The 13,572-nt window shown below is 40.8% G+C and overlaps 1 protein-coding gene across 1 annotated transcript; it reads right to left on the reverse strand.

Moving 5' to 3' along the window:
• Nucleotides 1-12,038: 12,038 nt before the first annotated feature.
• LOC122008842 (F-box protein At2g05970-like) lies at nt 12,039-13,277 on the reverse strand. The gene has a single exon (XM_042564712.1). It carries the CDS (start codon nt 13,275-13,277, stop codon nt 12,039-12,041), a length of 1,239 nt encoding a protein of 412 aa, XP_042420646.1.
• Between the last annotated feature and the right edge of the window lie 295 nt (nt 13,278-13,572).

Raw genomic sequence — 13,572 nt, forward strand, 5'->3', positions numbered from 1 at the left:
TAAGAAGTCCCAAGTCGTATTTTTCCAAGGATTAACTAGTAAATGTGTGTGAATTCTAGATTCGGTTCCAATCATAATCTAATTTCATTTTGAATACATCTACTTCCAAAAGTGCACTAGAGCAATTCAAAATGTAGTCAAAGAAGGGAAAATCTATCTAAACATGCTCCACTTCATTTGATTCAAATTATCAACAATTAAATTCAGATTCTAATGTATCATTAGATCCAATCAATCGATTCCCACTTCTTCAACTCACAGTATCAGTAATACTCAAACTAAATTATGCAGCTCGAAACAACTCTAATTCATAATCACAACTAACTTCAACAATCAAGCTCAAATTCAAGTTTCCAATTCTCAATCTCATTAATTCACATTTAATAGAGGTAAACAAATAAAAGTTTAAATGATTCATTCATAAACCAAGCACATTCACAGCCACACCAAAATCCAATGAATCAAATAAGATGTTTCCTAAATCCATGAATTGAAACTAACTCTAACTTATAGAAACCTAAACAAAAAAAATTCCAAGTAAGAAGAAAATTGCAAACTAAGTTAGTAGCTAAACATTACTGTAATTTCAGAAATCTTAAGGAATCAGAATTTCAAGTCAGAAATTAGAACTGGGGTTTGCAGCAAAGAAAATCAAAACAGAATTACATAAGGAAACTCAAACAAAACACAATAGCAAAGTAAAGAATCAGATCTGAAGATCTGAGCAGGAATATCAACAATTAAAAGACAATGATAAAGAATTCTAAACCCTAAAACATTCCACAGTTCCAAATCCGTAGCAACCTTCTTCAATCTGCCAGGAAACCTCCAAAACAGAAGTGCTCTCGGAAACCTCCTTTCAAGCACCCAACAAACAATTTCTGAGCTTCCAGCTATTACCAGGTGATGATCACAGCATCTTGGAAACCTCCCTTCTGCTCACATTTCTCTGATAACTTCACCAGCCGAAGAACAGAGCTCAGGATTTGTGAAGTTGCAAACCAGATCAACCGGCCAAATTGACCCAGGTTTGTTGCGGCATGGCAATCGGAACAAGATCAGAAGCATCTGAGAAACCTCTTTTCAGCTCTGGTGGATGCGAATAACGCCGATCGAGAGACCTCCACTATCGGGTATGCGGCGATGAAGCAAATCCCAAATCGCAATCGGGAGACCTCCCTCAAGCTCTCTAATCAACGGAAGATGGACGCCGGCAGCTCGGATATCGCCGTCGGTGAAGAAGCCAGCTCTCAAATCTGGAATTAAGGAACGGGAACTCGGCGCCACTAAGGAAGAAGACGATGCTACAGTGAAGAAATCGCGAACGCCCGAGCCCACTGGGTACTGTAGCTTCTCGAGGTTTTTAAACCTCCTCAAAATTGATCGGACGGTCCAGATTGATTTGGGCTGGATCAATGGTTGGATCGTCTCTGATCTGGATCAAACTTCCTGGATCTTCATCTACGGATGTGATCTTCTTCTCATTAGGTCAAATGGACCAGATTCTCAACGGATGGCCTAGATCTCTCCGATCTTTAACGAATGGTCCAAATCGATCCAAAGCTTGATCGCCTCATTTTGCCCTAGATTTGAGCTCAAGTGTGGCCTGATCTGATCGGGTCCATGACCCTTTTGATGCCTACAAAATCATAATCAAATATTAGCATCAAATACCATGAAAATAGACTAATTTACAATTAGGTCCAAATTCAAATGCAATTATGAAATATGATGTAATATGTGATATTAAGCTTTGAATAGACCATCAAAAAATATGCATTATGAATCAAAATAATATAGCCAAATCATGGTTATCAAATCCCCCACACTTAATCTTGGACGTCCCGTTCAAGTCAAGAAAATTAAAAATCATCTCCACAATAATTCCCTAGCAATACCTAAAAGATAGTAAAAAGAATTTAACTAAGTTCATCTTTAAAGATCACAAACAATCATGAATACAATCCAAACAATAATCAGTAGGTATGGTAGTTTCAATCCAATTGAAAACTTAAGCAAGTTGTATTCTCACAAGGTATTCACCTACTCTAACCCTCACACTCAAAAATGCATATAAGTGGAGTTCACTCAATGTCACTCACAACATTTCACTACCATAAGCTTGCTTATTTTCTAATTCTCCACCACCATAAAACATAGCATACATGAATCAAAAGGATTTTATCATCAAGAATTTAAATGGAAGCAAAAAGAACAATGAAAGTGAATGAAAATGGCAAAAGAAAAGTATTTAATGAAGAAAATGAGAAGATAAGAGTATTGAAGGAATATACTTGATAAGTTGACCAATTTGATGTATAAAGAGATGAATACCATTTGTTATTACCACTTCAAAGTATCAAGCTAACCCCTCCTTCAATTTGAATGCAAACATAGAATCTTGATACTCTATCTCCAACTTTGATACTCTCTTGAATGTGCCATTTTTTCAAAATTTTTTTTTAATCTGTTTTCCACTTCAATTTCAACATTTGGAACTAAAACAATTCAATATCACCTTATGGAAAAGAGCTCCCTAATCCCCCACACTTAAAGTATTGTCTGTCTCGGACAATGAAACATATTATGACACTCTTCTAACCACTTCTTATGTCTTCCTTCATTGATTTTGCAATTCCTTTTCTTCTTATTTCCTATTCTCTGTTTTGGTAAATGTAAATGGACTCTGGTATTGTAATATGCTAGATCAGAATCAAACCACAAATTCAATTTCCAAAAAAAATTTCTGCAAACACAAATTTTAAACCACTTGAAGCTGATTCCTGAATTCTGTAACTATAGTCTTCAATTTCAGAATTAGACTTTACTGTAACTTCAGCTCAGTGCATTACAATTTTAGTTTGAAACTGAACAGTAGCTAGACATCAGTACATTTCTTATCAGAAACAGCTTGAAGGATTGACACAAACTTGCACATCTCTTGTTTATTTGCTGTTTGCAGAAATTCTGTAATTTGCCTTGCTTTCAGTTCCCTGCAGATTCACGTTCTGCACCAAGTTTTGTCGCTGAATTTGTTTCCCTTTGTGTTTCTGCCATCTTCAATTTCCTTTTGCTTCCTTAAAAATTCTCCTTCATCTTGTCTCCTAAGAACCCTTTACAATACATGAATGAGAAGTTTACAGGTTTCAGTAACTCTACATGCTTCAGTCCATTTCCCAATTTGGCACAAAACTGCCCTATTCCTGCAAAATCTGCACTTCATGAATTCTGCACTATATTCATTCCTGTCATTCCAGCAATCTTCCTCTTTGTTTCCATTGTTCAATTTCAGATTTGATACTCCATATCTTGAATTGAATATCACTTCACAACTCGAGAGCTATCACTGTTTTCTTTTTCTCTTCTCATCCACCAAAATTTAGCCCTTTAAATCACTAACCAATGTCATTACCACTCCCTCTTGCAGTGTTAAAATGAATTGTGTTAGCAGCTATTTTCTCCAACATTCCATTTGTTTCTTCACCTTTTACAACTTCCTTCAAGCTTCTTCCTTCCTTGATATCACTTTTGAAATTTGATACTCCATTCATTTCCAACATTCTGAATTTCAGCTTCCAGCAGGTTTCAAAATTTCTCAATTCTGCAGTCTTCTCAAGATTAATTCAGAATGTTAGCTTAATAACTTGGCATCCACAACTGATGTCATTACTACCTCACCTAAAGCTTCAACAATTTATTCACAAAGAACTAAACAATCATTAGATTAAATGATAGCTTGAATTCTCATTTTGTCTCAGCAAGTAACATGAATTAGAAAGTTACTGCAATTAAGACTTCTGGAATTTTGATACTATCAGAATTAACAATTGTTGCTGCTGAAATCCAAGAACTGCAAGGGCTGCTAATGAAAGAACTCAGAATGTTCAGAAAGTTGTACACATTTATTTGATTCTGACAATTTCCTCACTGTTTAAGTTCACTTGCTGCTCCATTCCTTCAATTTCTCACAATAATTGATACTCCATTTCTAGTACTCTCACTGTTGAATGCAGATGCCATAAAATATTGTATACCATTTGTTTCCACATCCTCTCACATTCCAACTAAACTTCCACTCGTTTGGATATTGCATTCTAATTTTTGATACAAACTTTTCAGCCCTGCACTTCAATTTCTGCTTCTTCATCCAGCATCAACCTTCTTTTAATGTCAATGGTCCTCACTGCTTCATCTTTTCAGTAATTGGATTTTAAATTTGTAGAGGTGAATGATGCAAGAATACCATTCGTTCCTTCACATTTTCCAAACTCCTTCTCAACACCTCCCCCACACTTCAATCTTTGTTCATCTAGTCAGTCCAACTCATCAAGAATTCAACCAAAACTTCTAATGGAATGAAGGCAAGGCATAGTGATTAAGGGTTAAAATGCTAGACAAGAATATTGGAAGAAAATTGTGGAGAAAGGAATTGGAAAGTATAAAGGGGAACAAAATCGATAAAATCCTTAATTTCCATGCACACAAATGTTATTATGACTTTAAAAAGAAACAAAGCAAGTTCTAGAGTTTCAATTACTATGAGTACATGCCACACAAAAGAAAAATGAAGTGTAGGCTTGTAGTGGTCCTCACTAGGTATTTATTGCAATCAAGCTCAATTGATCAAATTGGAATCCACCACTAAATTAACCAATTCCATGTAAGAAAAGCATCCAATCATGTCAAATGACCTAAAATTGATGATCAAATTTAAAAGACTTTTACCATCTTAAAAGCATTACTTAAGAAATTCCCATGAAGAATTTTATTCAAATTGAAATACTCTGTATACCAAACTAAATGCAAAATATGGAAGCAAAGTGTGGAAATAAAATGCAAATATAGAAAAATGAAACTAAGGAAACGTATAAAGCAAAAAGAAACAAAAGCAAGGAACAAACTCCCCTTAACTCCGGGCGGTTGAAGAAGGTTAAGTAGAAGAATCCACGCCGGAAGTGGAGTATCCTTAGTTACACTCAACTTCTTTTTATCAACTATTTTTCCATTGCAAATTCTTTCTGGAGGTCTTAGGTGGTTCAGTGTAAGCATCCACTCCGGAAACTTATGTTCTCCTACCACATCAATAAAGGAAAATACCTCCCACACGCATGTAGGGTAAGAAAATAGGAGAATATTAGTGTGGGTAGAAAATTTAGCAAGGAATGAATCATAACTAATGAAATCAACAAATGGTACCTCTATTGAATTTTCTGATGAATCACAAAAAATACTCACATTGTCTTGTTGATAGGTACCTGGAGTGGTGATTGTTACCTCCTTTTCATCATGATATGGCTCAAGCTCTTGTTCTTGTGAATGTTCATCCTCATGTAGTGATTCTTGGGTGCTTGGCTCCATAGCACAAGTCCCTACACTTACATCTTCAACTCTTGGTGATTCTTGAGGTAATGCTTCCAGTAAACATTCCCCTACACTTAAATCATCTTCAAAAACATGTTCAGAACCTGAATCACTAACAACATCTTCAACAACAACATCAGTAGGATCAGAAATTTGCATAATCACATAATCATCACAAAAAATACTAGAAAAATCATGTGAAGTAATGGGAGTAGGGTCAGGCCTGACAGAATCACTACTTTCCATCTCTCCACTGGAGTTTTGTGCTTGCGGCTTATTGATGGATGATGCAATTTGATCTAACTGAATCTGTATGTTCTGTATCCTTGAAAATTGTCGCTCTTGATGTTCAATCATTTGTTGCATCATCTTCCTGAGTTTCCATGTTGATTCATCCATCTAAGGATCGTTTTGTTGAAAAGGTTGTGGTATAAAATTTGTTGAAACTTCTTGAAACTCATATGAACTTTGGTAGGTTGGAAATGGCTCAACAAATTGTCCTTGTGCATTTTCATACCTGAAACATGAATTATCCACCCAATTAGCATTAAAATCATTTGAAATGATTCATACCTATTTTGTTGATCCATGTTTGGGTAATATTGATACTCAGGTTGAAAGCACTGATTCTCCATTCCACCTCCAAAATTATGAAAATATGGATCCATGCTAAAGAAATCTCCTGTTCTCACACTACACACTAACAATCAAAATTAGAAGATTCAAGAGCATAAAGTTTCAAACTCATGAAATTGTGAACAGTAAAGCACTTACAAATTCAAGAACAAATCAACATGAAAATAAAAAAAGAAATAAGCAATCAAATCAATTAACATGCTAACAAATAAAATCAATCAATGATCAATCTAAAATAAACACACACTACTAGTTAGTTGCTCCCCGGCAACGGCGCCAAAATTTGACGTCTGCCTTTTTGCATGTCACAAGGCACCCCAAATTAATAAAGATTGGAACTCAATTAAAATTAAGACAAGTGTCGTAGTAAGAAGTCCCAAGTCATATTTTTCCAAGGATTAACTAGTAAATGTGTGTGAATTCTAGATTCGGTTCCAATCATAATCTAATTTCAATTTGAATACATCTACTTCCAAAAGTGCACTAGAGCAATTCAAAATGTAGTCAAAGAAGGGAAAATCTATCTAAACATGCTCCACTTCATTTGATTCAAATTATCAACAATTAAATTCAGATTCTAATATATCATTAGATCCAATCAATCGATTCCCACTTCTTCAACTCACAGTATCAGTAATACTCAAACTAAATTATGTAACCCGAAACAACTCTAATTCATAATCACAACTAACTTCAACAATCAAGCTCAAATTCAAGTTTCCAATTCTCAATCTCATTAATTCACATTTAATAGAGGTAAACAAATAAAAGTTTAAATGATTCATTCATAAACCAAGCACATTCACAGCCACACCAAAATCTAATGAATCAAATAAGATGTTTCCTAAATCCATGAATTGAAACTAACTCTAACTTATAGAAACCTAAAAAAAAAAAATTCCAAGTAAGAAGAAAACTGCAAACTAAGTTAGTAGCTAAACATTACTGTAATTTCAGAAATCTTAAGGAATCAGAATTTCAAGTCAGAAATTAGAACTGGGGTTTGCAGCAAAGAAAATCAAAACAGAATTGCATAAGGAAACTCAAACAAAACACAATAGCAAAGTAAAGAATCAGACCTGAAGATCTGAGCAAGAATATCAACAATTAAAAGACAATGATAAAGAATTCTAAACCCTAAAACATTCCACAGTCCCAAACCCGTAGCAACCTTCTTCAATCTGCCAGGAAACCTCCAAAACAGAAGTGCTCTCGGAAACCTCCTTTCAAGCACCCAACAAACAATTTCTGAGCTTCCAGCTATTACCAGGTGATGATCACAGCATCTTGGAAACCTCCCTTCTGCTCACATTTCTCTGATAACTTCACCAGCCGAAGAACAGAGCTCAGGATTTGTGAAGTTGTAAACCAGATCAACCGGCCAAATTGACCCAGGTTTGCTGCGGCATGGCAATCAGAACAGGATCAGAAGCATCTGAGAAACCTCTCTTCAGCTCTGGTGGATGCGAATAACGCCGATCGGGAGACCTCTTCTATCTGGTATGCGGCGATGAAGCAAATCCCAAATCGCAATCGGGAGACCTCCCTCAAGCTCTCTAATCAACGGAAGATGGACGCCGGCAGCTCGGATATCGCCGTTGGTGAAGAAGCCAGCTCTCAAATCTGGAATTAAGGAACGGGAACTCGGCGTCGCTAAGGAAGAAGACGATGCTACAGTGAAGAAATCGCGAACGCCCGAGCCCATTGGGTACTGTAGCTTCTCGGGGTTTTTAAACCTCCTCAAAATTGATCAGACGGTCCAGATTGATTTGGGCTGGATCAACGGTTGGATCGTCTCTGATCTGGATCAAACTTCCTGGATCTTCATCTACGGATGTGATCTTCTTCTCATTAGGTCGAATGGACCAGATTCTCAACGGATGACCTAGATCTCTCCGATCTTTAACGAATAGTCCAAATCAATCCAAAGCTTGATCGCCTCATTTTGCCCTAGATTTGAGCTCAAGTGTGGCCTGATCTGATCGGGTCCATGACCCTTTTGATGCCTACAAAATCATAATCAAATATTAGCATCAAATACCATGAAAATAGACTAATTTGAAATTAGGTCCAAATTCAAATGCAATTATGAAAATGATGTAATATGTGATATTAAGCTATGAATAGACCATCAAAAAATATGCATTATGAATCAAAATAATATAGCCAAATCATGGTTATCAAATCCCCACACTTAATCTTGGACGTCCCGTTCAAGTCAAGAAAATTAAAAATCATCTCCACAATAATTCCCTAGCAATACCTAAAAGTTAGTAAAAAGAATTTAACTAAGGTCATCTTTAAAGATCACAAACAATCATGAATACAATCCAAACAATAATCAGTAGGTATGGTAGTTTCAATCCAATTGAAAACTTAAGCAAGTTGTATTCTCACAAGGTATTCCCCTACTCTAACCCTCACACTCAAAAATGCATATAAGTGGAGTTCACTCAATGTCACTCACAACATTTCACTACCATAAGCTTGCTTATTTTCTAATTCTCCACCACCATAAAACATAGCATACATGAATCAAAAGGATTTTATCATCAAGAATTTAAATGGAAGCAAAAAGAACAATGAAAGTGAATGAAAATGGCAAAAGAAAAGTATTTAATGAAGAAAATAAGAAGATAAGAGTATTGGAGGAATATACTTGATAAGTTGACCAATTTGATGTATAAAGTGATGAATACCATTTGTTATTACCACTTCAAAGTATCAAGCTAACCCCTCCTTCAATTTGAATGCAAACATAGAATCTTGATACTCTATCTCCAACTTTGATACTCTCTTGAATGTGCCATTTTTTCAATTTTTTTTTTTATCTGTTTTCCACTTCAATTTCAACATTTGGAACTAAAACAATTCAATATCACCTTATGGAAAAGATCTCCCTAATCCCCCACACTTAAAGTATTGTCCGTTTCGGACAATGAAACATATTATGACACTCTTCTAACCACTTCTTATGTCTTCCTTCATTGATTCTGCAGTTCCTTTTCTTCTTCTTATTTCCTATTCTCTGTTTTTGTAAATGTAAATGGAGCTCCTTGTCTTCCTTCTTATTTCCTATTCTGCGAGTTATAAGTGAGCTCTGCTCTCACGCCCAACGATCGAACTGCTACGTCGGCTGTCCCAGACTCTCGCCCCAGTGCGAGTTATAAGTGAGCATGCTCTCACGCCCAACGACCTCTCGGTCGGCGCTCATCACTCACTCGCAGTTCTGCCCGGCACTCATCATACTCACCGCTCCACTGGCCGCTCTGCCCGGCACCCATCCCACTTGCTTCACTCGCCGCTCTGCTCGACACTTATCATTCGCGTTTCGCTGTTGCTCGGTCGACGTTCACCGCCCCACTCGCCGCTCTGCATGGCACTCAGCTCCCACGTTCCGCTCACCGCTGTTGCTCAGTCGGCATTCATCGCTTTACTCGCCGCTCTGCATGGCACTCAGCTCCCATGTTCCACTCACCGCTGTTCCTCAGTCGGCATTCATCGCTTTACTCGCCGCTCTGTCCGGCACTCAGCTCCCACGTTCCGCTCACTGCTGTTGCTCGATCGGCATTCATCGCTTCACTCGCCGTTCTGCTCGGCACTCATTACGCTTGATTCACTTGCCGCTCTGCTCGGCACTCTCAGCTCACGTTTTCGCTCACCGCTGTTACTCGATCGACGCTCACCGCTTCACTTGTCGCTCTGCTCGGCACTTATCATTCGCGTTTCGCTGATCGCTGTTGCCCGGTCGGTACTCACCACTCGTCGTTCTACCCGACACTCATCATACTCACCGCTCTGCTCAGCACTTATCATCCGCGTTTCACTTATCACTGTTGCCCTGTCGTCGCTCACCGCTTCACTCACCGCTCTGCTCGATATTTATCATTCGCGTTTTGCTGTCGCTCGGTTGGCACTCGCTCGGTCTGCATTTGCTCGGTTGACACTCGCTCGGTCGCGCTCACGACTTCGCGCGACCATCCTTCTCTCTATTGCCCGATCGCTATTTATTGACGATCGGTCAGTATTTCTCTCGTTCGCGCTCACGGCTTCGCTCATCCATTATTCTCTATATCACCTGGATTCATTATCACTCGGTTGGCACGTTTTCGGTCGCCTGGTATTGATTTCTTGCCGCTCAATCGTTTTACTTAGCATCCCTCGATCGTCTGCTCAATATCGCTTGACATTCGCCAGATCGCTCTTTCGACACTCGCTAGATATGTCTTTTGTCGCTCGGTCGGCGCTTGTTCTTTTCGTCGTTATGCTGGGTACTCGTCGTCCATAGCGACTCATTCGACGTTATACCCGCGATATGACTCTGCATACAGTAGTGATTTTGTGTTTCATTTGGATGGGTCTAGTCAGTCGGACTTGCGCCTCCTTCGACTAGACTTGAGGGGGAGGCTTGTGATACGGATATGGGTATAAGGTAGAAGAGTAATTAAGAGGAAGGAAGGGGGGCAAATTGGTCATTCCCCTGTTTAGGGCTTAAAGGAGGGGGAGAGGGGTTTGGTTCAGGGGGGTTGCTTCCGCCGCCCACTTCTCTGGCTTCCTCTTTCTCATGCGCGCATCGACGGCGCCGGCTTCCGGCCACCACCCCCGCTTCTCTCTTTCTTCTCCCCACAACATCGAAGACGAACACTGCTCTTCTTCCTCCTCCTCGCGACGCCGACGCCGGACCGGCCACTGCTCCCCTCTCCTTCCTCTCTCGCGGGCAGCAACCTCCAGCTACCTCCAGCTACCTCAGCTGCCTATAATCCGACACTGACAGCAAACACTTCCTCCCTCTACATCTCTCTCTCTCTTCGCCGCCAACAGGAACCAAAGGGGACCTTCTTCTCAGACTCCCCTCCGAGCACTTCTCACCGGAGCCGCCCCTCCCTTTCTCTATCCTTCTCCTCGCCGGCAGCACTCCGGCCTGCTCCTCTCCTCAGGCCGACAACCCTCCGACACTCTATTCCTCGTCGTTTGAAGAGGTTGCTGCCGCCCATGGTCCCTGCGCAACCACCACTTTCATCAGCAATCAGCTATGGTCGTCGGCTGGCCGCACAACCCCCCTCCACATGATGATGGTCCAGACGCCGCCTCCATGCTACCTCCCTCTCCCTCGGTCGTCGGTGGCCCAACGCGGTCTCCTGATACGGATTCGACGTGTCCCTTAGCGCCGAGTGGGCCAATATTAGGACAACAGTAATATCGGGGGATCTGCCTTGAGCATCGAGGTATCGGGGGCCAGGTCAACCCGGTGACTGGCTGCAGATAGCGTTGACCAGAGGACATCCGAAGACTTGATCAACACGGGAGCCATCTCAGCACACCCCCTTCCGGGACGTCGCGACTTCGTCAACATTTCATCCACTTCATCCGACGGTCCGTCTGACGCAGCTTCCGGACCGGATCATTACAACTTAGGAACAATTTCATTGAGTACCTCCCTAGAAAGAATTAAGCTTTCACAAGCTTGGATATTGTAGCTTGGGAAGAACCAATTGGGTACACATCCAAAAAAAACTCAAGCCCCCTGGCTCTATAAATAGAAATTTGGGAGCAACCCGTTTGAATACATCTCCGACCGAATAGCACAGCATAGAAGCATCCCCACAACGAAATGTCCTCAATTCACGTACCACAAGAGTATCCCTGCCTTTGAAAATCTCCCATGGAGCTCAACTATCTTTGGCTGCGAGAGCCTCCTACCTTTGGAGATCCCCTCTACACCTCAAAGAACCCTGCCTAAGGACATCTCCCCTAGATTATGACTCCTCCCGTGTGTCCTGTCATCCCACTTTATTACTTCCATCAACACCTATTTAATTAATAATCTCCCAGGTGGTGCTATTATCTAAGCTGGGACAATACTATTGACGATGGAAGTCTCTCCAGAATTTGAATTCTTTTGGTCATTTGACTTAATTATTCCCATCGGTTGTATTTGGAACCCGGCGCTGACATTTCGATCGTTAGACAGAAAGAGGTGAGAATGGCGGAAAGATGATCAGTAATCATCTAAAAATGTACAAAAAAGAAATTAAAAAAAATTAATCTAGCTTGAACCAAACAGGAGGCGGCCACTTCAGTCGAGGATCGCCTGGTAAGATACTTGTGAATGTGCGATCGGTCATACTGTAGATGCCTACGTCAACGGGGAAAGGAGGGCAACTCTGACTTTCTCCCGATATACTTTGTTCTTCGATTCTCATGGTCCTTCGATGACGGTTAAAGAGTGTCAGTTCGTCGGTAAAATATATGGAATTAGGCCTCAAGTGTGGGAAATCGGATGCAGAGAGGCAAAGCGGGTGGTTGCTGCCCAAGAAGATGATCAACTCTCCCAAGTCCTTCACTTGTTCTGTTCTTCTACTTAGAATCTCCTCCTCCAGTTGTAACCTGTAAACCTCGACAAAGACAGTGAGGTCATGCCTGCCCAGCTTCCTCTGAATGTTCAAGAGATCTCCTCGGGGAGTCTCGGCCAGGTAGTCAAAGTGGCAGTGATCAGGATCGGGCGGAATGACCGGTGTAAATGTGGGCAGTTCGCCACGTCGAAGTCGGGCGTCGTCGATGACGCAAACTTGCACGGATCCTGAGATCGTGGTCGCGTACAGTTTGCCTTTGTGGAAGAGAATGTCCTGAAATTGATTCACATCATTTAACTGGAACCAACTCTCGTAGCCGGAGCGGGTGAAACAGATGCTGGGAATAAAATAGTGGATGAACACGACAGTGTAGTCATCTTCGAGCGAGGGATCAGCCGATAGGATTGCTTTGAAGGGAGGAGTTTCTATCAGCGATTCAATCAATGGAAATTGTCGACGTGTTCGGATATTGGAGCGCTCATCGTTGTCGTGGATGATGTCGAGGTGATTGGAGACGACGGAGGGGAGGTCGATTTGCGAGCCGGTGATCGGGTTTAGTAGTTGAAACAGCCCCAAGCTGGTGTCGTATGTGATGACCCAACCGTGAGCGGAGCCGAGAAGGAACCGGCGGCTTATGGGAGCGTCCGGGAGGGGGATGGTGTACTCCCTTCCCTCGTCGAGGGTGTAGAAGGTGGCGGCGGAGGAGTCCCTGTCAGGGCCGCCCCCGAACATGAGCCAGGGGCCCTGCCCCCGGAACTCGAAGCGTCTGCTGCGCGTGCGCACCTCGTGGGCGGCAGCTGACCACGAGACGCAGACGGCGGCGGAGCGAAGCAGTTGAGGAAGGGAGAGTTTGGAGAAGATAAGGGAGAAGAGATCCAAAGAAAGATCAACCCATCTGTCGCCGCAGCCATCGCCACCGCCGGCCATTATAGAAAGATTCTCTGGTTACCCTGATTTTATAACCTTTTCGTTTGAATCTTTCTCAACAATTTTATTTTATTTTTACTATTTTTTAATAGATTGAAATAGTAAGAAAAAATAAACGGATTATATCATTATGTTTTTTTTTTAATTTTAAAGAAACCAAAAATTAAATAAATTTATTGGCAATCTTATAAGATTAGATTGAAGTTGTCAGAATTAAATTACTTTTAAAATTATTGGCAATCTTATAAACACACGTTATTTTTAAAATTTAGGTCTTTTTTATTTTTTTAAGAAA

This window comes from Zingiber officinale, chromosome 1A (genome assembly GCF_018446385.1).
Source record: "Zingiber officinale cultivar Zhangliang chromosome 1A, Zo_v1.1, whole genome shotgun sequence".
In the NCBI taxonomy this organism is placed as follows: Eukaryota; Viridiplantae; Streptophyta; class Magnoliopsida; order Zingiberales; family Zingiberaceae; genus Zingiber; species Zingiber officinale.